General features: G+C 49.6%; 1 protein-coding gene across 1 annotated transcript in view; it reads left to right on the top strand.

Moving 5' to 3' along the window:
- Nucleotides 1-4,637: 4,637 nt before the first annotated feature.
- The window catches only part of Jph2 (junctophilin 2), a 58,657-nt gene continuing 36,276 nt past the window's right edge, over nt 4,638-27,018 (top strand). The window contains exons 1-2 of the mRNA XM_069989801.1: nt 4,638-5,466; nt 25,947-26,742. Of these exons, the coding sequence (XP_069845902.1) occupies nt 5,088-5,466; nt 25,947-26,742 (1,175 nt within the window). The 5' untranslated portion in view covers nt 4,638-5,087. The remainder of the gene's footprint in view (nt 5,467-25,946; nt 26,743-27,018) is intronic.

Genomic DNA, 27,018 nt, shown 5'->3' with positions numbered 1-27,018 from the left:
CCCAAGATAAGTATTCAAGTGCTTTTTTCTTTCATGCGATTGTTTCTAACATTTATAAGATGATTTCGTTGTTGCTTTGTATGTCCCTCCCCCACAGTATAAGCCCTGCTTTCATTGTATTTGATGTTGGTATAATTTGTGGAGGGGAAGGGAAAAAACAAATCGCTTAAATAGGGATACAGGTGGACCCATTGCAACAATGAGATGTACAAGTCGTTATGTCGAAAAACGAACTTTACAACTTTGGTGTGTGGGGGGGTGGTATGGAAAGGGATGGGAAGGAGAAACAAAGGAGGAGGCAACAATGCTTGATAAGAAATGTACTCATTATCTTGCCCATGTAATTGTAACCCCTCTGTACGGTATTTTCACAATAAAAAAAGAAAAAAAACAAGAAGAGCTGAAGGAGAATGTTGGCACCTCCATCTAAAACAACAAAAAGCCAGTGGCTTGAACTTGACAGATTTTGTGAGGATCAACATTCAAGACCAAGTTCTTGGCAAAAGTTTCAGAGATGCCCATGTCAATCAAAAACAACAACAAAAAACTAGGCATGTTGTGCCTGTCATAGTAGCAATGTAGGAAGTATAATTAGGAAGCTTAAGCAAGAACCTCTTTGAAAAATTAGAAAAGCAAAGAGGACTGGAGATGTGGCTAAGTGTAGAACTCCTGCTCTGGAGATGTTCCCAAGGCTCAAAGCTCAGGGAATGAGGAATGGAGCCAAGAAAGGGATTCTAGAAGTTTAACAGAAAAGCATTTCAAGAAAGGTGGTGTCCACGGCTATACCCTGCAGAAAGGGAAAGAAGAGGCCCACTGTGTGCAGTCACACAAGGAAAGCAGTGTCTAACACAGGAGGAATCCCTGTGCTTTTTGGAAAGGTAAGCCTCACTTCAAAGGACTGGTGGTTGGGGGTGTGAGGAGGTGGGGTGCTCACCTGTATGGGTGACCCAGTCCAAAGCCTGTCTAGAAAGGTCTTTGGGAAAGCAAGGGTTCCTTCGCTAAGCTTTTGGGGAGACTCACAACTAAAGCATACCTGTGGGTTCAGTGTCTTCTCTGGGCTGGATTTCCCTTTAACTCTTCCCTGGACTCCCAGCCTGACAAGTGGAGGAGGTGATAGATGAAGAGAACACCTCTGACCAAAACAGGGCCAGGAAATGGGAAGTCTGTTATAATGTATGTGGCCACCAGAGGTCGCCCTTCCCTTGAAAGCGGAGAACTAAAGGCTTTGCCAGGAAGCTCAGCACTGGGCAGGTAAGGCCAGTGCCAAATTTGTCTATATGAATTTTGCCTACATTTTGACAAAATCAAGGTGTCCTTTTGCTAATGACATGATTTATCTGTTAATAAAATGAACAACCATAAGGCAATGTTGGGTGAACTATGTTGGGAAGAGGAGTGTTTAATGTGAAGGTATTTCATATTTAGTCCTCTTTGGAGAATGGTTCAAGAAGCAATTTTATTTTTTATTTTTAAATTTTTTGGTCCGGTCGTGGGGCCTGAACTCTGGGCCTGGGCGCTGTCCCTCAGCTCTTCAGCTCAAGACTAGCACTCTACCACTTGAGCCACAGTGCCACTTCCAGCTTTTTTTCTTTTTTCTTATGTGGTGTTGAGGAATTGAACCCAGGGCCTCAGGCTTGCAAGGCTAGCGCTCTACCACTGAGCCACCTTCCCATCCCCAAGAAGCAATTTTTTAAGATATAATTTTATTATTATTAAGGTGTTGCACAGAGGGGTTACCATTTCATAAGGCAGGTAATAAATGATTTCTTTTTTTGAACACTTTCCCCCAGTTTTCCCCTCCCATCCCTGCCCACAGATTATACAGGTCATTTTTCACATAGTGTATACCGAATAATACCATGATTGCAATTGTTTACCCTTCCTCCCTCCTTTTCTCTGTCTCCCCTTTGCCCTCCCCCTCCAAAAAGGAAAAAACCCCAAAGCTGGGTGCCAGTGGCTCACGCCTGTAATCCTAGCTACTCAGGAGGCTGAGATCTGAGGATCACAGTTCAAAGCCAGCCCTGGCAGGAAAGTCCATGAGACTCTTAGCTCCAATAAACAGTCAGAAAACCGGAAGTGGCTCTGTGGCTCAAGTGGTAGGGTGCTCACCTTAAGCTAAAGAGGTGAGGGACAGCGCCCAGGCCTAGAGTTCAAGCCCCACAAACAAACACCACCACCACCACCAATAACAAAAACCCTATGTTTCCATTTCCTGGAACTCATTTCAATAAATATTATTTTAGATGTTGAGAAGCACTTTTTATATATGAAACAAATAGTGGGAACAGCGGCAAGATGTATTGGGAGTTCCATGCATTTGAAGCTTTTTTTTTTTTAACAAAAAAGTACAAACTTGTATACTCCTCACTCAAATAAGATAGATAACCATCACCTTTGATTCAGAAAATCCTCTGGTGTAGGGACAAAGAGCTTGTGGTATTATAATGGGCTCAAGGTCACTCAGCTGGTGAGGAGCCGAGATCTGAATATATCTAATTCCCAAACCACCAACTTCATACCGAGTCATGAACTCACAATATTACTAAGAAACTACTTAGTCATTTGAAAACTTGTGATTTTTCTATTTTTTTGATTTTATTTTTTTTTGGTGCTAGTTCTGGGGCTTGACCTCAGGGCCTGGGCATTGTCCCTGAACATTTTTTGCTCAAGGCTAATGCTCTACCACTTGAGCCACAGCTCCACTTCTGTTTTTTGGAGGGTTTTTTTGACAGTTAATTGGAGAAAAAAAAATCTCATGTATTTTCTTGCCCCAGCTGTCTTTGAACCTTAATCCTCAGATCTCAACTTCCTGAGTAGCTAGGTTTACAGGTATGAGCCACTGGTGCCCAGCTTGTAGTGATTTTGAACAAGGGAGAAAGATCAGATTTGTCCATCCTAAGTCTTCTCCCAGGAAGATTTAATTCTGCAGGTGTGGGCAGGACTCTGGAATTGGTTTATGTCTTCTCCTTTTGTAGGTGATTCTTTTGTGTGTTCACTCATCACAGGAGTGGGTGAACATTTGTGTGACTGAACAGATTCCTGGGACACATCTACCCTGATCAGGATTACAGAGATTCATCACTTAACTATGGAGGGTATGGGCTGGGGTGACTCACACCCCCTTCTCTTTGCAATGCCTCTTTCTTCTTTCCTTGACAGCAGACCTGGAAAGACACTCACACAATCCTGCAAGGCCTCTGGGAGAGGTGGGAAAGCAGAATTCCTGGATGCAGTGCGGATCTGTTCTTAGAGTTAAGTTGAAGCTATCAATGGGGCCACCTGGTGAGGAGTGAGCCACCTGCCCAGATGACCATCTTTGTCCTCTGCTATTTGCTTCCAGGCCCATGTTTCTCCCTGTGGTGGAATTTAAATGCTGGCAGGACCCTTTTTAAGGTCACAGGTTGTACCTATGACGAAAATAAGTCCTAGGAACTGGTCATTAGCAAGGGAACATTTTCTACCCATTTCTGAAACAAGAACAAAACTCCTGCAGTCACTGTAAGAGTCATCATGGAATTTGCAAATACATTTGACGTTAGATGACAATTTAATGTTGTAGTGCCCATGCATGTGCATGGGTGAATGTGCATACATGTGTGTGTACACATGCACACACACACACACACACATACACACACAGCTTCATAGTCTCATTCTCTGCTCCTGTTACTCCAGGGTTCACTTGGGTTTACACACATCAGCCCTGACCACAACATCTTTCTTCTCATGGAGATTTATTTGTTCTCCTTCCTGAAGCTTGGTGGGAACCTGAGTTCTGGAATGCACCCAGGCCCTTGGCTCTTGACCCTGCCCTAAGAGCCTTCAGAAGTCTGCCCTCATGGGCCCTCAGAACACCAGCACAAAAGACCGTTTGGAGGAGGAAATTTTGAGTATTTCCAAGTGTACCTCACTGCGACCTGACCCACCTCTGTTTTGGAATGGGGGAGGGCAGCCTCCCCACTCTCAGGGGGAAGTAGTTGTGGGGGGAGGGGTGGGGGAGGGGTGGGGGGTGGAAGTGGACTGATGTGTTTTTTTTTTGGCCTGGGCTGGAAGGGGACCTGGAGCGTGCACAAGCTGTGGACCCTACTTTGCAGTACCTTCTAGACTCTGTCACCAGAACCCCCCCCACCTCTCTGTGTCTGTGGGCCTGTCCCCCGTTCCTGTTGCTTTAGATCATCAGACTCCTTGGGCAGGGGGATGGGGGGGGCATGTGAATGGTGGCAGGGGCCCTGGCTGAAGTGTGCCAACCTCTTGAAGTTCCACTGGTCTTCCCTCCCCTCCCTGCCTGGCTTCCTCTGCCTACAGACCCAGGGGCCTGGGAGGCAGGAGAAAGCACTTACCCGTAGGAAGACAAGGCACCGAGTGGAGCAGGGTGTCCCACACGTGGTGGGGCCAGCTTCCTCGCTGGGCCCTCGGCCCTCCCTCCAGCTGCCTGGGTCTGCAGCCACAGCTCGACTTAAAACACCCCTCCCTCCCTCCTGCTCTGGAGGAGGCTGGGCTGGCCAGGGGGTTATTTTGGGAGCAGCTTCTGAGATCCAATGGCCTTGTTAGGGCAATGCTGACCTTTCTGTCGGGGGGAGAGGGGGAGGGCAGGGCTGGGGAGGGGCGGGGCAGCGGCGATCACAGCCGCACACCCACACCCACCGGGGTGCAGCAGAAGGGCCCGCGCAGGAATCCGGCTTGTCTGGGGCTGCTGCCCAGGGACTGCCCTCCCCCACTTTGTAGGACCCCCCCCCCCCTTTCCCTACCCAGTTCACTGTGCTTCTCAAAGAGAGATCATATACTGGGTTTGGGGTTTTATTTTTCCTCCCCCACACTTGGGCCCCATGGCAGCCAGACTCGGGACGCTTGGTGGGGACTTGGAGGTGCAGCCTTCCTGGGGCTGACTTGGGAAAGGGGAGGGGGGGCAGGCATGGCACCCACCAGCGCCCCCAGCGCCCGCCCGGCTGCCGGGCTCTGTCTGCCTGCACTGACCTGTGGCTTCTGCCCTCCTGGGGCGCGGTGGTGAGTCTGGGGGCCTGCAGAGCCTCGGGGACCCCCGCACCCCCACCCTGCACCCCAAGCTGGAGGACGGGGGCGAGGATGCGATGAGCGGGGGTCGCTTTGACTTTGACGATGGCGGGGCGTACTGCGGGGGCTGGGAGGGGGGCAAGGCGCACGGCCACGGCCTGTGCACCGGCCCCAAGGGCCAGGGCGAGTACTCGGGCTCCTGGAACTTCGGCTTTGAAGTGGCGGGCGTCTACACCTGGCCCAGCGGGAACACCTTCGAGGGCTACTGGAGCCAGGGCAAGAGGCACGGGCTGGGCATAGAGACCAAGGGGCGCTGGCTGTACAAGGGCGAGTGGACGCACGGCTTCAAGGGGCGCTACGGCACGCGGCAGAGCTCCAGCAGCGGTGCCAAGTACGAGGGCACCTGGAACAACGGCCTGCAGGACGGCTATGGCACAGAGACCTATGCGGACGGAGGTGAGGCGGGGCGGGGTGCGGGGCTCCCCCTCCCCCGTGGGGACCCCCGTGGGAAAGGCCCGCAGGGCACTGGCTGTGGGGCCCGGGGCGAGCTCCTCTGCGCCTCTCAGCCTGCGTCTTGGGGCGGTTAGTGAAGGTAGGACGAGAAAGGGGTCCTCAGGGCTCGCTGTATAAAGGCACACGCTCAGTAAAATGGAGCTGTTTGCATTTGCAGACTTAGGTACAGACATTGCTGTGGACTAGATACTCAGGTGCCCCAGCAGATTTCAGGTCTGGTCTCAACTTGGCCATGAGAATTATCTCCAAGCATTATTAGATCAGGAAGGGTGCGCTTGGGTTTGTTCACCCATCCACCCACCCATTCACACATCCATTCATCCATCCCTCCATCGGTCCCTCCATCCACCATCCATTCATTCATCCCTCCATCCACCCACCCACTCACTCACCCACTTGACATCTACCCATTCACTCACCCACTCATCCATCCACCTATTTACCCATGCACTAGCCTATCCATCCATCTATCCACTCATCCACCGGCCCATCCCCTCATTTACCCACCAGCCTACCCAGGCAGCCACCTGTGCACCATGCATTCTTTCATTCCATGAATATTTCAATGAGGCCTCTTCCAATTTGCCAGGCTTCCCACAGAGTGAGATATGCAGTCAGTCTCTGGCTTCAAAGGGAGGAAAAGCAGACCCATAAAGCCAGACGGATGGGTGGAGAGAGCAGAGGCAGACCAAAGCATTTAGGGTTGAAGAAGACCGGGAGGGCTTAAGAGGAGGTGATGGCTGAGCTGTGCCTTTGGTAGGAAAGTCTTGTTTGTGAGGGGAAGCTGGGGAGCATCGGGACAAGAGGGAGGACTTTGTACAGAGGCTCAGAAGCATGAGCAAGATTGTGGATTAAGAAAACATAGAGGTGTTTTCTGTGGCAAATGGGCCTGGGATTTGACAGTGTATGTACCATTGCCTCTTCTGCTGGGTAGGACTTGGGACATAGCCCTTCTTGGAGCCTCCGTTTCTTCATCCACAAAGTGGGGACGGTTTTAGCACAAAATGTGGTATGTAGCATGAGGAATCAGCCATTACTCAGGTGGTAGTGCAAATGCAGTAGTCCCACCCAGACTTTCTGAGTCACACTCTTGGGGCACAGGTCCTGAGAACTGTTGTTAATAAGATCATCAGGCAATATTTTTACATGCCTTAAATATTTGCAAATAGTGCTTTTACTGCCATGGTGGCACATGTCTATAGTCTCAGCTGAGACAGGAGGATCAGTTGGGTCCAGAAGTTGAAGACTGGCTTGACCAACATAGTGAGACCTAGCCTAAGAAGGAAGGGAAAAAGAAAAGAAGGGAGAGAAGGAGGGAGGAGAGGAAGGAAGGACAAATAAAAGTATTGGTTTTAATCAAGGGTCAAAAGTAGCTTACTTCCAGGCACCAATGGCTTACACCTGTAAGCAATCCTAGCTACTCAGGAGGCTGAGATCTGATGATCATGGTTGGAAGCCAGCCTGGGCAGGAAAAGGCCATGAGACTCTTAGCTCTAATTAAGCACAGAATGATGGAAGTAGAGGTGTGGCTCAAGTGGTAGAGCACTATCCTTGAACAAAAGAAGCTCAAGGATAGCACTCAAGCTCTGAGTTCAAACCCAAGACCAGCACCCCCCCCCCCAAAAAAAAAAGTAGTTTATTCCCTATTTTGTGCAGCTTGTGAACTGAGAGTGGTTTTGCATCTTCAATTGTTTAAGTCAAAAGAATAATATTTCATGACATATGAATTAATTGTAAGGCCCTATATAACATTATCAGTTTTGTCTGTTGTTCTGCAAAACCTGCAGTATTTACAGAAAATGTTTATTTTCTACTTTTTCCTTTCTTTTTCTTCCTCTCTCTCTCTTTCTACCTTCCTTTCTCTCTTTCTCTTTCTTTCTTTCCTTCTTTTTTCTTTCTTTCTTTCTTTTTTCTTTCTTTCTTTCTTTCTTTTTTCTTTCTTTCTTTCTTTCTTTCTTTTTTCTTTCTTTGTTGGTCATGGGGCCTGAACTCTGGGCCTGGGCACTGTCTCTCAGCTCTTCAGCTCAAGACTAGCTCTCTACCACTTGAGCCACAGCACCACTTCTGGCTTTTTCTGCTTATGTAGTGCTGAGGAATCGAACCCAGGGCCTCATGCATGCAAGGCAAGCGCTCCACCACTGAGCCACCTTCCCAGCCCCTTCCTTCCTTCCTTCCTTCCTTCCTTCCTTCCTTCCTTCCTTCCTTCCTTTCTTTCCTTCCTTCCTTCCTTCCTTCCTTCCTTCCTTCCTTCCTTCTTCCCTCCCTCCCTCCCTCCCTCCCTCCCTCCCTCCCTTTCTCTCTCTCTCTCTCTCTCTCTCTCTCTCTCTCTCTCTCTCTCTCTCTCTCTCTCTCTCTCTCTCTCTCTCTCAATAGACTCCTGCTAAAGAGTCCAGGCCTCAAACTTTTGATCCTCCTTCCTCAGCCTCCGAAGTGCTGGCACCTTGCGTCAGCTAGTGGAAGCAAGGATGGACAAGACTAAAGGAGGTGCAGACAGTTCATGTCCAGGCCAGGCCTTGCTCTTAGATGTGTCCAGATGTCAATAAGGCACAGCTAGATAGGACTGGCTGGGACTGAATAGAGCGATGGACAAATTCTGGCTCCCCACTTCCTCATTTGGTGGCCTTGAGCCCTTTGCTCCAATTCAGTGCGGCTCAGCTCTGTGAAATGTGTATGGTGGCACTTGTGTTAATCATGGGGACACCACGGAGACCTAGCCTCAGTTTCCCTCAGGCGCTTGTAAGGTGCAAAGTGGTACGTGCTGGGCATGTGTTGACTATTGCCCCATTCCTTCTTCTCTCCCTTCAACCTGGGGGAGCAGGTGTAGGCCAAGAACTGGATCGGAGGCACAGGGACATATTGCTGGGTTGATCTCCTGAAATGCTTAAAGGGAGAAACCCCCATTCATCCTACCGCAAGTTCTAGGGGCTGGAGCAGGGGGCAAGATGAGACCCTCCAGGAGCACCTGGATATTGGAGAAGACAGAAAGAAACCAGAAAACAACCACATGTATAGTTTGCAGAAGCTGCCTGTGTTTTGGAAAGAAAAATAACTGAGAGGGAAGAGGGTGGCATTTGGGTAAAGATGCAGAGGCCTAAAGAGGAAGGTAGAGATTTTCAGGCAGAGAGTATGGTGATGCAAAGGGTCTGGGGCATGGGTGGGAGGATAAGTTAGAACTGTGGGCGTGGCCACATCACCCAGGCTTTGCAGACCATAGGTTTGACCCTAGGTGTGTGTGCCCAGCAGCTCTTGAGGCCAGGTGACCAGAAGACCTGATTCTCTGGTGAACCAGAGGTCCCGACTTCTCCCAAATGGCATGGCCCCATACCCAAGAGGCCCTAGAAACCTCCCAGACTCTCTGGCCCAAGCCAACCGTGATGTGTAGCTCCAAAATTAGATGTGGCCACAGCTTCGGAAAGTCTCTTTAATAAACCTGTCACCAGTCCCCTGAGGGTGTGTTAAGGACTTGCCCTCTGACCTAGCGAGGGGGTGTGTGTGGTAGCACTGAGAAGAATGTGGACAAATAAGATCCTGGGATCAGGAGCTGTAGGGTACTGGGCAGCCCCTGGGTATGACCCTGCCTTCTGGTGTTACTCTATTTCTCTGAGCCCTCTTTCCTCATTTGTAAAGTGGACCTAGCCCAATGTGTTGCTCAAGATTCCTCATGGGATTAATGTGATCACACAATAAAGGCTCACTGCTATTATTACTACAAGCTATTATTCATTCATTCAGTAAATCTGTCTGTACCATCATGAGGTAGCCAGAAGCACACTCCCCTGGAAATGAAAGGAATGGAAGAGTGGAGAATCTAACAGAAAATTGTGCTATGGTACAGTGCTGGGGAGGGGGGAAGGAGGGGGGTCGAGGCAGACAGACAGAGGGGGCTCAGGAAGGAAGAGGCAGGAAGACAACAGAGTTGAGCACAGCGGAAGGCTTCCTGGAGTAGGAGGAGAGCCGATTCCCAAAATCTGTGTAGAGGGAGGCTGGTTACTTTGTCAAAAGACAGGAATCTGGAGCTGGGCACTGGTGGCTCATGCCTGTAATCTTAGCTACTCAGGAGGCTGAGATCTGAGGATCGTGAAACTCTTATCTCCAATAAACCACCAGAAAACTGGAAGTGGCGCTGTGATACCGGTGGTAGAGTGCTGGCCTTGAGCTGAAGAGCTGAGGGACAACGCCCAGACCCAGAGTTCAAGCCCCACCACCAACAAACAACAACAACAACAACAATAACACAAAAAGAAAGACAGAATCTGGGAGTCTGGGGAGTGGGGGGCGGGGGAAGCCAGGAGTTACAAAACTTGCTATTCAACCAGCAGAGAAAGTTGAAACTTGTATCTTATCCCTCAAATTGAGACACACACTCCATATGCTGCCTTACCTGTGGTCAGATGTTACAGGGGACCACCTGCTCTAAACCAAAGAAATGAGGCTGGCGGTGCCGATGCATTAGTTGGGAGATGAGGAGGACAAGAGTTTAGGGAATCAGGTCTTGCATTTTTCAGAATGACACAGCACAGCATAGAATAAGAACAGGCAAGGTTTTAAAGGTCCCCCCCCCCACACACACACTTTATTTTTTATTTTTTGTCAGCTGTGGGGCTTGAACTCTGGGCCTGGGCTCTGTCCCTCAGCTGCCCAGGCTGGCTTTAAACTGTGATCCTCAGATTTCAGCCTCCTGAGTAGCTAGGATTACAGGCATGAGCCACTGGCACCCGGCTTTTCCCCCTTTATTTTTCTGTCAATACTGAGGCTTGAACTCAGGGCCCAGGTGCTGTCCTTTAGCTTTTCCTTGCGCAGGGATGGTACTCCACCCCTTGAGCCACAGCTCTACTTCTGACTTTATTGTTGGAGATAAGGGTATCATGGATTTTTGTGCCTGGGCTGGGTTTGAATTGGGATCCTCAGATCTCAGCCTCCTGGGTATCTAGGATTACAGGTGTAAACCACCAGTACCTAGCTATCAGTATCTCACAGAGAATAAGATAAACATTTGCTTAGTAAAGGATATGTGTGTGTAAGGGGGGGTGGTGTCAGTGCAGTTCTTACTGTAGGACTTTGGTCACAAAGTTTGAAAATCCCTGTTTCAAAGGAACTTGATTTGGCATCTTCTTCAAAGCCCTGGGCATTCCCACCTCCACCCACCCTCCCTCTCCCCCAACCCTTGCTTTGGTCTTAGCTTAAGCTTTTCAACTCTGGCATGGGAAGGTTTAGTGGTGGGGAGGGGAGATGGGAAAGCACATGGACTGTGGCCTCCCAAACCTAGCTGGAACCTCTTGTCACCCTCCCCACAGTTATCGCCCTCATTCTTCCCTGGCCATATAAAGCAAAGCTAAAAATAGCTGCTGACTTAAAGCCCCGGCACATACCCTAGTTCTGAAGTAAAACTGAGTACAAGTCTCCACCCCCTGAGACTCCTAGACTCCAGTGTTAGGGGAATCCCTCTGGATCCTTGCTTTCTGCCGCTCTGGACCTGGGCCTCAGGCCTCAGGCCACAGAGTACTGTAAAGGTGTGCACACATGTGCACAGGCTACCTGTGTTTTCCTGGGAGGCATTTTCGCAGATAAATACGGTAATTAAAATATGCAGTGGGAAAAAGCCGGGCCTGAGATACATTTTTCCCCATAAAGCTAACAATACGACTAATTATAATAAGAGGTGTGCTTCTTTTGGGTCAAGTTCTTAGTACTTCACACCGATTATGTTTAAAGCTTCACAGCCTGTGGGTCACTACTCCTGATATAAAGATGAGAACACTGAAGCTGATCTTGTATGTATTCTCACTCAAGGGCCTCTGGTTATTGAGAGGCAGAGATAGAACTCTTTAAGAGCCAGTGATAAATATACCTCACGATCAATAATGTTTTGAATAAATGATGTATCACAGCAGCACATGGTTAGTATGGGCAATATAACTTATGGCGCCCAGTACAAAAGAAACTGAGGGATTCCTTTTTCAAAGATTTAAGAATCTCAGGCTGATATGAGCAGAGCATGAAGTTAAATGCCGGTCCCTGTGCACCTGCATAGGCCGAACATTTCTGGAGTTCATCTGGATTGTAAATAGAAGCAGCACGTACCGCTCACTGAGTTTTCACTGCTTACCAGGCTCAGTGCCAAGAATCTCACATCTGTTGTATTATTTAGGCTTCTCATCTACTACACTGGGAACTTTTAAAGTTTTCTGATGGCAATTCCATTATGATGTGTGTGTGTGTGTGTGTGTGTGTGTGTGTGAGAGAGAGAGAGAGAGAGAGAGAGAGAGAGAGAGAGAGAGAGAGAGAGAGAGAGAGAGAGGGAGAGGGAGAGGGAGAGGGAGAGAGAGAGAAAGAAAGAGGGAGAGGGAGAGAGAGAGAGGGAGGGAGGGAGAGGGAGGGAGGGAGGGAGGGAGGGAGGGAGAGAGAGAGAGAGAGAGAGAGAGTGCTGGGTGTGGTGGCACAAGCCTGTAATCTTAGCATTTAGGAGGCAGAGGCAGGATTGAGAGAATGAGGCTAGCTTGAGCTATACAGGGAGACCCTGTCTCAAAAATTAACCTGCCCCCAACCTCCCGATGATGATTTTCACACTGTAATCCTGCACTACACGCTCAACAACAACAACAACAACAAAAAGAAACTAGAAACAAACCATCGGGAATTAGTATTTTCCTTCCTATGTGCATTGTGCCAGCTACTTTCTCTCTTGTTCTGTCTTGCTGAGAGAATTAACTGACACACTGATGTATGGAAAGCTCTTAGAACAAAATCTGGCTTGTGTGATTGCTTGTGTGAGTCTGTCTTGTGCTCTCACTGTTGGTTTTACACACTGAAAAGATGAGATATTTATGTTTATCTTTGACCACTGGGGCCAAAACTCAAGTGTCTGCACTCAGGCTCCAGATCACGTTTTCCTTTCCAAAGCTTACAACTTAAGTTCGCTTTGGTCCAATGGACTCTGAACATAGAAGAAAGGCACTTGCAGTCTTTGTAGGGATGTGCTTGTAGAAAATGAACTTCCATATTCACACATTCCCTTATATACCTTCCCCAGAGGGAATATCTTTTCTCCTCCTGATCTATTTGGTCTTTTTAGCCAATAGCACACCATTTTCATTACTGTAGCTTTCTAGTAAGTAGGTTTGTTTTTTTTAATTTGTTTGCTTATGGAGACATAGTCTTATGTAGCCCAGGCTGGCCTCAAACTATTGATCCTTCTGAGTTCTGGGATCATAGGCATGCATTACCTGTCTTATAAACAAGTCTTAAAATCAGAGTAAATAACCCAATCTGGCTCTACTGGTTCAGGATTCTATTACTGCATGTAGGTCACTTCCATTTCCATATACATGATAAAAAGGCAGCATACCAGCTTCTAAAAAATAATAAAAAAAATCCTGCTAGGGTTGTGACTGCAATTGGGTTAGACTAATAGATGCGTGTGGAAGAATCAGCATCTTAGCCACGGTGAATTTTCCCGAGCATGGACGTGACGTATGTCCTACTGTACTCATTTCACTCTGCTGTGCTTTGGCATTTCCAGTGAATTGCACCTCTTTTTGTTTTGTTAGTCATGGGGCTTGAACTCTGGACCTGGGCACTGTCCCTCAGCTCTTTAGCTCAAAGCTAGCACTCTCCCACTTGAGCCACAGTGCCACTTCCAGCCTTTTCTATTTATGTGGTGCTAAGGAATCGAACCCAGGGCCTCATGCATGCTAGGCAAGCATTCTACCAATGAGTCATATTCCCATGTTCTTTCCCTGTCTCCTTAAGGGGGAATTCATTCTGAATGGCTTGAATCATTGGTATCCTTCTCTTTGGGACATTTAGTTTTTTGCACACAAATTTCAGCTTCCAACTCTGGAGCAGTGATTCACTTGGTGCTGCCTTGCCACCTGCCAGGGCCGATAGAACGCTTGCCAGTGTGAACTTATTTCCAGTGTAGAATCAGCATAATTTAACCTCATCTTGAAAATCGCCTGTCCCAGTTCACAGCCAGGGGTCAGCGCGACGCCGGCTGGGTGCTGCTGTCTCAGCAGCTTCTCAGCATACTCGGGGGACCCCGAAGAAGGCGAACAGCCCCTCCGTGAGACAGGAAAGCGGACACAGCCTTTCCGCTCTGTGGCCTTATTGCTGTGATTCACGTGTTCTGTTAAAGCAAGAATCCCCATAGACCTGCCGGGTCCAAGGCAGGCCCTCGGGATTTAGGGAGCTTGCTTGTTTCCAGGGCCTGCTAATTCTGGGCCCTGGGCAGCTGTTCCTTGGGACCAGCAATTGCCTGCCCCACCCTTGTGAGGAATGTCCAGTCTCATTTTCTGAGTGGCCCCAGCTGAGAGCATGGGACTGAGGGGGACAGGGTGCTTCCTGCAATAGACCAGAGGACTGTCCTCATTTCCTTCTGTCCTTTCCCAAGCTGGGGGTACAGGATCACTGGGCAGCCAGTAGTGCTCTCCTTGCTCATGTGTGACTCCCTGCTGGGCAATTGTGAGCACCTTGTACATGCAGGTGTTCAAGTTCACACCAGCTGGCCATGGCTGTCAATGGACAGATGGACACCACAGAGCGGGGTTTGCACCAGGCTTGGGTTAGCAGGACACAGACAGTGTGCACCTTTCAGGGGATATATCGAGGACATGACATCTCTAGAATGTTCTGTCACAAAGGCTCGGAGGCAGGTGTTGTGTGCAGGGCTGTATAGGCCATTGTAAGACTGAGAAAAATAGGGACTGTAAAGTGACCGGATGGGAAGTCGACACTTGGTGGTTGACAGCTTGCCTAGCACGTATGTGCAAGGCCCTGGATTCGATCCCTAGCACCACAAAAGCAAAACCACGAAGCTGGATACTGATAACTCAAGTTGGTTTCATGGGATTCCTTTAGCTTCTTATATTGAGAAGAGACTGTTTGGAGCTTGGGTGGGGCAGTACTGAGGCTCCCTGTAATGAATGATACAGGTGAGAGAGGATGATGGCATGAGTCATTGTCTTATAACAGCCAAGGTGTGTTTTGAAAGAAGATAGGTTTTGCTCAAAGACTGAGACACAAGAATTCAAGGATGGTTCGAGGTTTCACCTAAGCCACAGAAGCAAAATCAAGAATTGAGGCTGGGCACCGGTGACTCATGCCTGTAGTTCTAGCTACTCAGGAGGCTGAGCTCTGAGGATTGTGGTTTGAAGTCAGCTGGGGCAGGAAAGTTCATGAGACTCTTTATCTCCAATTAAGAACCAGAAAACCAGAAGTGGAGCTGTGGCTCAAAGTAGAAGAGTGCTAACTTTGAGCATAAAAGCCCAGGGACAGTGTGAGTTCAAGCTCTATGACCAACAAAACTAAAAAAGAAAAAAAAGTTGAGTAGGGACACCACAGTGAGAGATGTTGAACTTGCCTGTTGGCTTGAGAATGGTGAGCTGGCCTGTGCCCAGGTAGGGTGAGCTTCCTGAACTCAGATTCTCTTGCCTTGACCAATTTTGCCTCCACACACCCAACTGGTCCTGCTTTTAGAGACCTCAGGGCTGCTGGCTGCCCTCATGGTACTGAGTAGACCCAGGCCTAGCCAAGGGGCTTCCACCCAGGCCTCAGGCCCCAGCTGTCAGCACCTAGATGATGTTGCCTGGTTAATCCCAGGCTTCGTGTGTGAGCTGTGGGGTGGCATCCGGGGCAGCAGTCCTGGATGTGTGTGGGGCGGGGGGAGCCCTGCAAGCTAAGGGTGACTTGTCATCTGTGTCTGCAACTTAACCCTGCTCCCAAATGCTGCCAGCAACTTGGCTTTGGGCTGTCTGTTGGTGATCCCAGGAAACTAGAGCCTTGAAGGCTTTGATAGACAGCAGCATTTGGGAGCCAGGGAATGGCTTTGATGCCAACCCTGCAGGGGAGCCAGAGAGCAAGGCCTTGGGATTGTTGAGGGGATGGGAGGTGGGGGGGAGAAGTCATGCAGTCCCAACACTCAGTATAGGCAGACCCATCTTCCCTCCATCCTTGGGAAGCAATCTAACACATGTTAAGAGAACAATATTTGGCAAGTATTTATAGAGTACCTACTATGCATGTACTCTCAGAGATGGAGTGGTACATGCTGAATGACTAACCTTTTGGTCCACTTGTTATATGTCACATATCTACAACTGGAAGGACAGGACAGGGAGGCAGAGACAGAGTTCTTTTATCCTAGAATCTCATGTGCTTGGATTTTTCACAATGATCACAGATAACTCTTGCCATTTTTAAAGTGCTCCTTCTCCAACACAAAAATATTTATATGTAGAAATAATAAGAAGCATGTTTTGTCTGTTAAGCCTAGAATGTAGGCTCAGAATCCCCAGTGCTCTCATGCATGTCCTTCCCACTCTGAGCAGTTAGCTTTTCAAGGAAAAGGAAAGTGAGATGGGACATCTGTTCTTTACTCCCAACTGAGCTACTTCCTGGCTGTGTGGCTTTGGGCAACTCCTTTGATCTCTGTGAGCCTAAGATTTCCCTTTGCATTGTGTGGGGAGCCTGAACCATACTTTTCCTTAAAGGGAAGTTGATTTTTCTCTTGTGTGTAGCACTAACTTACTGATGTAGTGAGAGGAAATGGCAGGGCTATCTCAGGTCTCAGTATCATGTATCATAATTGATTAGCAATGTCTGGTGGACACAGGATGGGAAAGAGGTGGCCTGTGTGTCAGAAAACTTGTTGCCTTGTCCAAGATATCCTCAAGTTCCACTCCAGCTGTGGCTTTTCTGTGTGACACATTTGTAGAGATTAGGAACCCCATAGCCTGTATTAAATATGGGGTACTAGAGCTGGCTTCTACTGCTTCACGAGAACCTCTGGTTACATTTTCAGGAGCTTTTCAAACTAACTGCTTGTTCTCAGAGAGCTGGACCAGGCAGGGTGAGGGTATAGCCAGGTGGAAATGGACGAAGGTTGCAAATCCAGGTTTGTTTGTGTTTCCTGAAGAGCTGGTTCGCCAGTGTACCATTGAATATTGTGCTAAGATCAAATGCGCTTCTCACCCAAACTTAGGGTGACCATTTGCCTGGGGCTGCCCTGCTATTAGCTCTAAAAGTGCCACATCCAAGAAGCCCTTGAGCCTCAGACCAGGTGGGACTCCACAATACCCTTTGCTGTGGGGTGATGGAAACCCACATTTGTGAAGAGCCAGCCATCTCTGCTAATAAACCACACAATGCTTCAGCAGCCCTGCTAGGGAAGCCTGCCACACTTACTTCAAACGGAGAGGAGAGAGACAGAGAGCACTTGTCCAAAACCATGTCTTCCTTCCTTCTTCCTTCCTTCCCTCCTTCCTTCCTTCCTTCCTTCCTTCCTTCCTTCCTTCCTTCCTTCCTTCCTTCCTTCCTTCCTTCCTTTCCTCTTTCCCTCCCTCCCTGCCTCTTTCCCTCCCTGCCTCTTTCCCTCTCCTTCCCTCTCCTTCCTTCCTTCCTTCCTTCCTTCCTTCCTTCCTTCCTTCCTTCCTTCCTGTGTCTGTGGAGTCCCTTTTCTGTGTTGTGTTGAAAGCTGGGGTGCTGGCTGTGCTGGACAAAGCTGAATGGCCCCTCCTTACACAATCCTGTGTTCTAATACCAGAGACCTGCCTCTGACAATCATTCAAAGTAATTTGTAAGCTGATAACAAGAGGACATGGCCAGGTTTCTGGAGGAAATGAGGTTTGCATCGAGATTTGAAGGATGGATGGAAGTTGGCTGGGTAAGAAGGGACCATGCGAGGACAGGCAGAGGAAACAGTAAATGTGAAGGCTTGGGAGTGGGAGCAGAGCACGCTGTGTTCTAGAAAGGAGGAGGGGTGAGGGAGATGGGGCTGGGAGTCTAGGTGCAGCCCAGGTTCTGAGCTCCTCATGGGTCGCTTATCCTTAGGATGGATTGTGGGCTCTGGGGTGTACCCTCAGGACCCGGTCCTCATTGTCTCATAACTGCCAGGGTTGCTGAGGGCTTCTAGCAAAGCAGCGCCTGGCAGTGATGGGAGCCATCTCTGTTGTAGCTGGTGATGACTGAACACTGGTAAGCAAAGACATGGCCCAGGTGCTACGGTGCTGGACACCTCTGAAGAACTTCTATGGCTCAGCCCAATCCTGCTTCCTTCCTCCCTCACACACATTCTTCCTAAGGCCCCTTCCCCTCCTCTCTGCACACATCAAGGAGGGACACCTCAAGGCACTACGGAGCCATTGCAGATTTTTATTTTTTGTTTGGTTTTGGTGATCCTGGGGCTTGAACTCAGGGCTGTCCCAGAGATTTTTTTGTTTTGTTTTGTTGTGTAGGGCTAGCACTCTACCCCTTGAGGCCCAGCTCCATTTCCAGCTTTTTGGTGATTAATGAGCAATAAGGATCCCATAGACTTTCCTGCCCAGGTTGGCTTTGAACCACGATCCTCAGAACTCAGCTTCCTGAGCTTCCTGAGTAGCAAGGATCATTTCAGGTTTGTTTTTTTTTAATTGTGAAAATACCATACAGAGGAGTTACAATTACATGGGCAAGATAATGAGTACATTTCTTATCAATCATTGTTGCCTCCTCCTTTGTTTCCCTTTCCCATCCCTTCCCATGCCCCCTCCCCCCCTCCCCCCCAGCTCCCCTACCTGATCCCCCCCCCCCGCCCCCGCCAAGTTGTAAAGTTTGTTTTTCTACATAACGACTTGTACATTTCATTGTTGCAATGGGTCCACCTGTATCCCCATTTAAACCATTTGTTTTTTCCCTTCCTCTCCACAAATTATACCAACATCAAATACAGTGAAAGCAGGGTTATACAGTGGGGGAGGGCATTTCAAGGTTTTAAGAGCTAAAGTGAGCCTTTGAAATGTACATCTGATAAAGATGATCATGGCAACAGGATTGTTGATCCAGTCAGCCAGGAGCAACGGCTATGGCGGGACTAGATGTACACATGGAGATGAGGGACCTGTGAACACTGAGCCCTGAGTAGTTCCCCAAACTCGTGCAATCTTGATCAGTTTTTGCTGCCCTCAAAGCCATCTCAACTCCAGCTGGACGCTGGTGGTTCATGCTTGTAATCCTAGCTATTCAGAAAATTGAGATCTGAGGATTGTGGCTCAAAGCCAGGCCAGGCAGGAAAGTATTTGAGACTCTTATCTCAAAAAACCGGAAGTAGAGCTGTGGCTCAAGTGGCATCCTTGAGTGACAAAGCTCAGGGACAGTGCCCAGACCCTGAGTTCAAGCTCTAGTATTGGCACTCATGTCTCAACTCTGACTTGCTTCTCGAGGATACTGAGGGGTCAGAGCCAAGACTGGATGGGTTCCTCCTACTCAGGAGCAGCAACATGGTGTCTGTTCATGGTGTCTGTTCACCAGAGTGCGCATGCCTGCTGCCCTGCTCTGACTTTGGCGGGTTTGGACAAGAACCACTGACCCCTGGATTCTGGGCTCACTGCATACCTGCCCCAGTCCATCCTTAAACCCTGTCTGAAATCTGATCATGGCCTGTCCTGGGATCTGGTGATATATCCTGGTGCTGTGTGGGAAGACTTGGGGAAGATCGGGATGGCTGCTGGAAGAGCCAAGAGGCAAACCAGGAAGCAGGAGGAGGAAGTGATGATGAGAGTTTCAAGCATGGACAGTGGCCTCCTGACTGAAGGAGGTAGCAGCGTTAAAGCGGGGCTGGGGAGGATTTAGGGAGATGGTGAAGGGGCTGGACTGGGAGGTGGAGGTAGGAGGCCTCCTAGCAAAGCCTGGGGTCTAGTTCCCTTCTCTCTCTCTCCACTTGTTTTCCCACAGTTACTGGTGGTCCAGCCTCAGACCACTGCCTAGAAGTAAGAAGTTGTAGCTGGAGTGGCAATCCTAGTCATTCCATAGAAGGAGGCCGGGGCCCAGGTCTGGCCCTCAGGTCTCTAGGTGACCAAATTACCCAGGCTTCCCTTGGGCTTCCAAGAGCGCTGAGCTTTCTTCAGAGCTGAGGTTTGGGTGAGAAGTCCACATGTTGAACTTCTCAGATTCTTAGGCCTAGGGACGCAGCTGTGACTGCCAAAAACTGCCACTCTGTGTCCTCGTTGGCAAGTCCTTGAGCTTCTTACTGTCAGTGTTTCCAGCTAGAATTAAAATGACAATACCTATATCAGCTAAGACATATTGTTTTGGATCTGGAGGCTTGATTTTGGTGGTACAGTACCTATCTAGCTGTAAGTCCCGAGTTCAAAACCTAGTACTAACAAAAAAATGTACTTTTTGGTCTGCAGAAAACAGAAAACTCCAACTCTAAATGACTTAAACTAGTACTTTTCAGTAGAAATATAATGTGTCATGTATTTAATTAAAAATTTTATGGTAGCCACATTTTAAAAGGTGAAAAAAAATTTGTTCTGGTCCTGAGCCACAGCTCCATTGCTGGCTTTTTGGTAGTTAATTGGAGGTAAGAGTCTCATGGACTTTCCTGCCCAGGCTGGCTTTGACCTGTGATCCTCAGATCTCATCCTCTTGAGTAGCTAGAATGACACACATGAGCCACGGGTGTGTCTAGCTAAAAGGTGAAAATAATTTTAGCATTATTTTTCTCTTTTTTATTGTGAAAATACCATACAGAGGGCTTACAATTACATGGGCAAGATAATGAGTACATTTCTTATCAAGCATTGTTGCCTCCTCCTTTGTTTCCCCTTCCCATCCCTTCCCATCTCCCCCCAACCCCCTAGTATTATTTTTTGTAGATAATTATTGGCAGCTTGAGGTCATCTTGAGCAAAAACTTAGTGAGACTCCCATCACAAATAAAGAAGGTGTGATTGTGAACTCAGGTGATCCCAGATGCCTAGGAAACATAAATAGGAGGATCATTGTTCAAGGTTGGCTCTAGGTAAAAACACAGATCCTAACTGGAGAAAATAACTGATTTGTGGCACAAAAGGGATAGTGCCTACCTAATAAACTCAAAGCCCAGAGTTTAAACTTCAGAACTGCTAAAAAATCCAATTATCAAGCTATTTCACTGAGAGATTTTCAATCAGTGAGGCATTTTCTGTGGCCTGCCAGCTAAGTCTGATATATACGAAGGGAATAGCTATAAATTTTTCTAGCAGGAATGGAACAGGCTGGTCACTTTCAACCTGGCTTTCAGGTTAGAATCATCTGAGGTGCTTCTGTTAGTCAGCTTTGTGGTAATGGTGATGATGGTACCCGTGTGGTTCCCAGGGCCTCACACACGGTAGACAAACACTTTGCTTCCCCTATTCCTATTCATTAGCTTTTCATTGCTCTAATGAAGTTCTTGACACGGGCTACTTATAAAGAAGAAGAGGCCTATTTAACTCAAAGCCCAAGATCAAGTGGCTCCCTTAATTGGGCCTCTGGAAAGGGCAACACAGCACACTGTGGTGGAACTGCATATGTGCTTGCATGTACATGTGTGTGTATGTGTGTGTGTGTGTGTGTGTGTGTGTGTGTGTGTGTGAATGAATGAATGTTCACACTACTCAATAGGAAGTGAGGTGTGGAGGGAGATCAAGATTCCAGTGTTGGGCGCTGGTGGCTCATACCTGTGGTCCTATTTACTTAGGAAGCTGAGATCTGAAGATTGAAGTTCAAAGCCAGCCCAGGCAGGAAAGTCTGTGAGACTCTTATCTCTAATTAACCACCAGAAAACTGGAGGTAGTACTGTGGCCCAGAGTGGTAGAATGCTAGTATCGAGCAAAAGAGCTCAGGGATGGTACCTAGGCCCTGAGTTCAAGCCCCACAACGACAACAACAACAACAACAACAAAAAGCAGCCAGTATCCAGGTCAATTAAATCAGAATCTCTGGCCACGCTACAGAGGTGGCTTCCGGAAATTATTCTGCACTGTGTATTTTGGGAGAAGCTGCACAGAGATGAACTTTTTCTCCTTCTTAAGGATGCAAACTGAGACCTTCTTGAGTCAATGGTACCTGCAACACAAGCATGCTTTCTTATACGCTCTCATACCAAAGCAGAAAATTGGAGCTGGGCTCCATCTTGTCCTGGGTTCTCTCTGTTCTTCTTGGCTCCTTTTCATCTATACAGTTAATCCTTTCTGGGCTTTTTTGAGCAAAGGCTCTGACCTGCCAAATCTAGCCTTTGATGGGTGGAGGTGCAGCTCAGTGGTAGATCACTTGTCAAGCAGGTGCAAGACTTCAGTTCCATCAAGATAAGCCAGCCTTCATAGAACAGTTTTGGTGCCTCAGTCCTCACGGAGCACTTCCTGTGCATCTGCTTTTGTGGAACACTTCTGGTTCACCAACTTCTATAGAGCCCTTCCTATGCACCAGCCCTTATGGAACACTTCCTGTTTGCCAGCCTTTATGGAACATTTCCGGTTCACCAGACCTTATGGAGCATTTCCTGTGTGCCAACCTTTTGGAGCACTTCCGGTGTGCTAGCACTGGTCTAGATGCTTCCCTTGTAGCTCATTTAATTGTCAACCACTACATGCTACTCAAGACTTGGACCTTCATTTCTTGTCTCATTCTTTGTTGTGGCTACCACGTTTTTTTTTTTTTTGGGGGGGGTCCGGTCGTGGGGCCTGAACTCTGGGCCTGGGCGCTGTCCCTCAGCTCTTCAGCTCAAGGCTAGCACTTTACCACTTGAGCCACAGCGCCACTTCCGGCTTTTTTCTTATGTGGTGCTGAGGAATCGAACCCAGGGCCTCAAGCATGCAAGGCAAGTGCTCTACCACTGAGCCACCTTCCCAGCCCCTGCCACCTGTTTTTTGTGTGATTGGTTGATTAATTTTTGTCTACCCCTGGCACTGGACTCCAAGCATATTGTGGGTAGAGAGAATGTCCATTTAGTTCACTGCTGTATCTCTACCATATAGATGATGATTGCGTGGTCCATGGTAAATGCCTGTCAAATTCAAAGCGGGGAAAATGAATAATCAGATGTAGTACAAACTGAAGAAGGACAAACTGAGTCTCAGCTAGCTTAAATAATTTCTGTATATTTTAGAACTACTTAAGGCCAAACTCCAGATTGTTCTATAACAACTAGAAGGGCAACTATTGAGAGAATCTCTGGCAGCTGCCGTAATCCACTTTTGAGCAGCTGTTTTAGGCTGAATCATGACAGGAAAGAAATGTGCGCATGCATAAAAGTATCATTCAGGAAAAGATAGTCACAAATCATTAACTATTTACTGAATGCTTCTTTGGGCCTGGGAACAATGGAAGATTCTGGAGACCATCTTGGAAAGAAACTGGACATTGTTTCCTCCCTCTTGGAAGCCAAAGATGAGTATAGAAAGGGATAGAACCAATGATCCTAATCATTATTACTCTGCCCTCGGGAAATGTGGGGAAAGTAGGTGACATTTCCGGCAGTACTCAGGGAAGGGCTCAAGACCTTTTCCTAAATGAAGTCGCATTTCAGCTGAAGCTTGAACCATCGTTCAGCGTTGGGTAGGGGAAGAGGGACAGGAGGAGATTTCCAACAAAAGGAAAAATCATCTGCAAAGGCTCTGAGGTGCAGAGGTGAGTGTGACAATGAAGCACTCAAGAAGAGGCAGGGGAAGCGGTCAGGGATGGGCATGCCAGGCTGTGTAGCTGCTGGGGACCTTCGCTGCTCCCCCAAGAACAATGGGATGCACTAGGCCAAGTGCTGGCAGCCTGGCAACTGTGAAAGGAAGCACCCCTCTTCGTGTGGAGGGCCCTTCTCAGCCAGGTAGCTGTGGGCAGGCCTGGCCTTCTCTCCCTCTGCAGATGTGCTCCTCTCGTCCCCAGGGAAGACTGTCTTGTCGTAAGCAAACTTGGAGAGATAGCCCACACTTGGCTTTTCCTTCTTCCCAGGGCCCAGTTACTCCCAGCCTCCCCTGGGTGTCCGTGCCTCTGGCCATTTGCTTCTAAGTTTCCTAATATAGCCTGGCTATTTCCTCCCCAACTGTGGGTCTGTTGCAACCTGAGTTTTTCTTGGGTTTAAAGGGGCCATGTCAGCCCAACTCATGCCAGAGTTAAGCTAAAGGTAGGCTAGTGGGTTTAATTTCACAGACTTCCTCAGCCCAGAGCATTGTGTCTTCTCTCTTTCTCCCCACCCACTATCTTCTCGGCTCTATCCATGTGTCTTCCCTTTACTTCTTATTTCTCCATTTCTTCTGAGACCTGGAAGAGGCACAAGTCACCTCTGTGGATTTTGGCTCTGGGGACTTCTTCGCTCTGTTATGGAGAGTAAATCGTTTGTCCCGGACCAGGCTGTAATTGTGTCTCCTCTGTAGAAGAGGAATGTAAGATACTTCTGCAGGTGTTTTCACAGAGCTATTTTCCATACAGAAGGAAGAGAAAAACAGCTCTAGGCTGTATACCCCTTGGGTATTATTCCAAACTCTGAGGATACCACAGTGAACAAAATAGAAAGCAAAAATATCTGGCCTTTCTAGAGCTCCTTTGCCAGCAAGGTGATGGTCCATTAAGAGAAGAAAAAAAAATACATTGTATTAGATACACTATGAGGACTAGAACAAAGAAAGGGGGAAATCTAGGGAATGAGGGTTATCATTTTAAATTGTGTGGTCAACTGAGGCTCCCAGGGCCAGGTAAGTAGAGGATTGAAGAGCACGAAGGGTGAGCCATGGAAATATCTGAAGAAGAACTTTCCGGGCAGAGGCAACAGTAAATGCAAAGGTCCTGTGGCTGAATAGTTGGAGGTGGCTATGTAATATCGAAGGAATATCTGTGTCTGAGCCGGCATCAGGAGCTTCCACGGGCAGGGTAGGGTTGAGAATATATTTGGGTGGGGAGGGGGGGATTAGCAGGACATTCCTGGCAGTGAGAAAACGCTAGATGATGTCATCATCCAGAGACAATGGGACACAGTTGGTGATGGCCCTAGAGCCAGTGGTGGGATGGGGGTGTGGTGTGAAGTCACTTTGGCAGCCTTGTGTCAACTCAGGTGACCTCACATTAGAACATCTTTGTACAGTCCCAGTATCACGCATACATTTTTTTCTTTCAGTATTTTCAGAGCTATTAATTCATTTAAACCTCAACACTAGGAGGTAAGCGTTATTGTCGAGTGCCAGTATCTCCTGCCTGTAATCCTAGCTACTCAGGAGGTTGATATCTGAGGATTGAGGTTCCAAATCAGCCTGAGCGGGAAAGTCCATGAGATTCTTATCTCTGATTAATGAACAAAAAGCTGGAAGTATAGTTGTGGCTTAAGTGGCAAAGTACCAATTGTGAGTGAAAAAGCCAAAGGACAGTGCCTAGGTCCCAAGTTCAGAAAAAAAAAAAAAAAGATTACCTCTGACAAATGAGGAAGCTGAGGCAGAGAGGGGTTTTACCCAAAGACACACAGCTTAATGAAGGCCAAGGCTGCACTGGAGGCTGAGGTCTCCGTGCAGCCTTTCACAGAGGACTTGAGCGAGCTGCTGATACAAACGGTGTTGTTCCTGGGAGCTCCTGTGCTTGTAGGCCCCCAGGGCCATGACTGCCGACAGCTGTGTGTATGCAGCACAATGCTGGGCACACAGGTCTCCATTTCACTAATGCCACAACCCCACACACTCGGCCTCCGGGGCCTCCATGGGCTCTGAGTGGTGACAACTGGAGATGTTGCAATCATCCATAATGTCACCTCCATGGGATCTTGGACACCTGGTGCTCTGATGTCAGACAGTAGAAGACACATGCACACCCACATGTCTCGTACACATCATCTTAACACGAGCACACATGGACAATCTCACACCAGTGTGCAAACCCTTCCTTATGTGTTCATGACCTTGGACAGTCACACTACCTTGGCCCCTCGGATGGCTGGACATCTGCATATAACCTGACATTCCTGGAACAGCCTTGCTGCTCCTACCACCCTGCACTCTGACCTTTGTGCTCTTCCCTCTGACCTCTCAACTCTGCCTCTCCTTGCACGCTCAAGACCCCTAATGTCTCAGCACCTTACACCATCCCCTGCTATGCATTTCTCAACGAGATCTCAGCGCACACAGATGTCCTCACAGCTCCACACCCTCCACAAATGCCAACAGCCAGCCCCGCTGCACAAGCCTGTGTGTCTTGCCCACGAATGATCTAGCACATTCCAGAATCTGGGCACATTTCATTGAACGGTAGCATCCACGGAGCCTCCCGCCCGGTGCTCAGGTAACTGTACTTGGACATGGATGTGCCCTTGGCCAGCACGCTGGGGTGCTGGCCAGCACGGGGCGGCTGTGGGGGGCAGCTCAGCGCTCACCCACCCCATCTGGCCCACTCTGGACCTTGGCGTGTCCCGGCTGTGGGAATCCCCACACCACCCAGCGCCTTCCCAGGTGCTGGCACAGGCGTGGGCCTCTGGAGTCCCGGGGCTGCACGCATGGCCCTCGGTGACCTTGGGATGACCTTGCCAGGTCCCCAGTGGTGGGGGGGAGGCACCTCCCCGTCCGCCCCCACGGGTGATGCTGTGGCTGGGTGCCTCGTGTCCCGGGGGAGGGGGATCAGCCGGGGACCCCGCGTTTCGCCCCCCCCCTCCCCGGGCACTGACCCGCTCTCCTCGCCCCGCAGGGACCTACCAGGGCCAGTTCACCAACGGCATGCGGCACGGCTACGGCGTGCGGCAGAGCGTCCCCTACGGGCTGGCGGTGGTGGTGCGCTCGCCGCTGCGCACGTCGCTGTCGTCGCTGCGCAGCGAGCACAGCAACGGCACGCTGGGCCCCGACTCGCCGGGCTCGCCGGCCTCCGACGGCCCGGCGCTGCCCTCCCCGGCCATCCCGCGCGGCGGCTTCGCGCTCAGCCTGCTGGCCAGCGGGGAGGCGGCGGCGGCGGCGCGGGGCCCGGGCGGCCTCTTCCGACGGGGCGCGCTGCTGGGCGCGTTGCGGCGCTCCGAGTCCCGCTCGTCGCTGGGCAGCCAGCGCAGCCGCGTCAGCTTCCTCAAGGGCGAGCTGAGCTCGGGCGCCAGCGACAACGCCTCCACCGCCAGCCTGGGCGAGGGCGCCGACGAGGACGCCGCCGCCGCCGCCGCGCCCTTCGAGGCCGACATCGACGCCACCACCACCGAGACCTACATGGGCGAGTGGAAGAGCGACAAGCGCTCGGGCTTCGGCGTGAGCGAGCGCTCCAGCGGCCTGCGCTACGAGGGCGAGTGGCTGGACAACCTGCGCCACGGCTACGGCTGCACCACGCTGCCCGACGGCCGCCGCGAGGAGGGCAAGTACCGCCACAACGTGCTGGTCAAGGGCACCCGGCGCCGCGTGCTGCCGCTCAAGAGCGCCAAGGTCCGCCAGAAGGTGGACCACGCCGTCGAGGGGGCCCAGCGCGCCGCCGCCATCGCGCGCCAGAAGGCCGAGATCGCCGTCTCCAGGTAGGCCTGGGGGGGGGGGGGGTGGGTGGGAGAGGACCAGCAAAGCCAAGCCAGGGGCCCTGCAGCAAAGGCTGCCCCGGAGGAGGCTCGGTCCCCACCACTCTCAGGGATCCCTGGTGGCCTTTCTGCCTTTTACTTGGAGTGAGTGACCTTGGGCGTCGGTGTCAACTGTCCATCCATCCAGCTAAGGGAACCGATAAATGCTCATTCATTCGTTCACTTCGCTTCTGCCATTCAGCCAAACCCCTGGACATAACATGTTCACCCGACTGACCG

Source organism: Dipodomys merriami, unplaced genomic scaffold, assembly GCF_024711535.1.
Source record: "Dipodomys merriami isolate MVZ:Mamm:240054 unplaced genomic scaffold, mDipMer1.0.p SCAF_39, whole genome shotgun sequence".
NCBI classification, from domain to species: domain Eukaryota; kingdom Metazoa; phylum Chordata; class Mammalia; order Rodentia; family Heteromyidae; genus Dipodomys; species Dipodomys merriami.
This window is presented reverse-complemented; position numbering and strand designations above follow the sequence as displayed.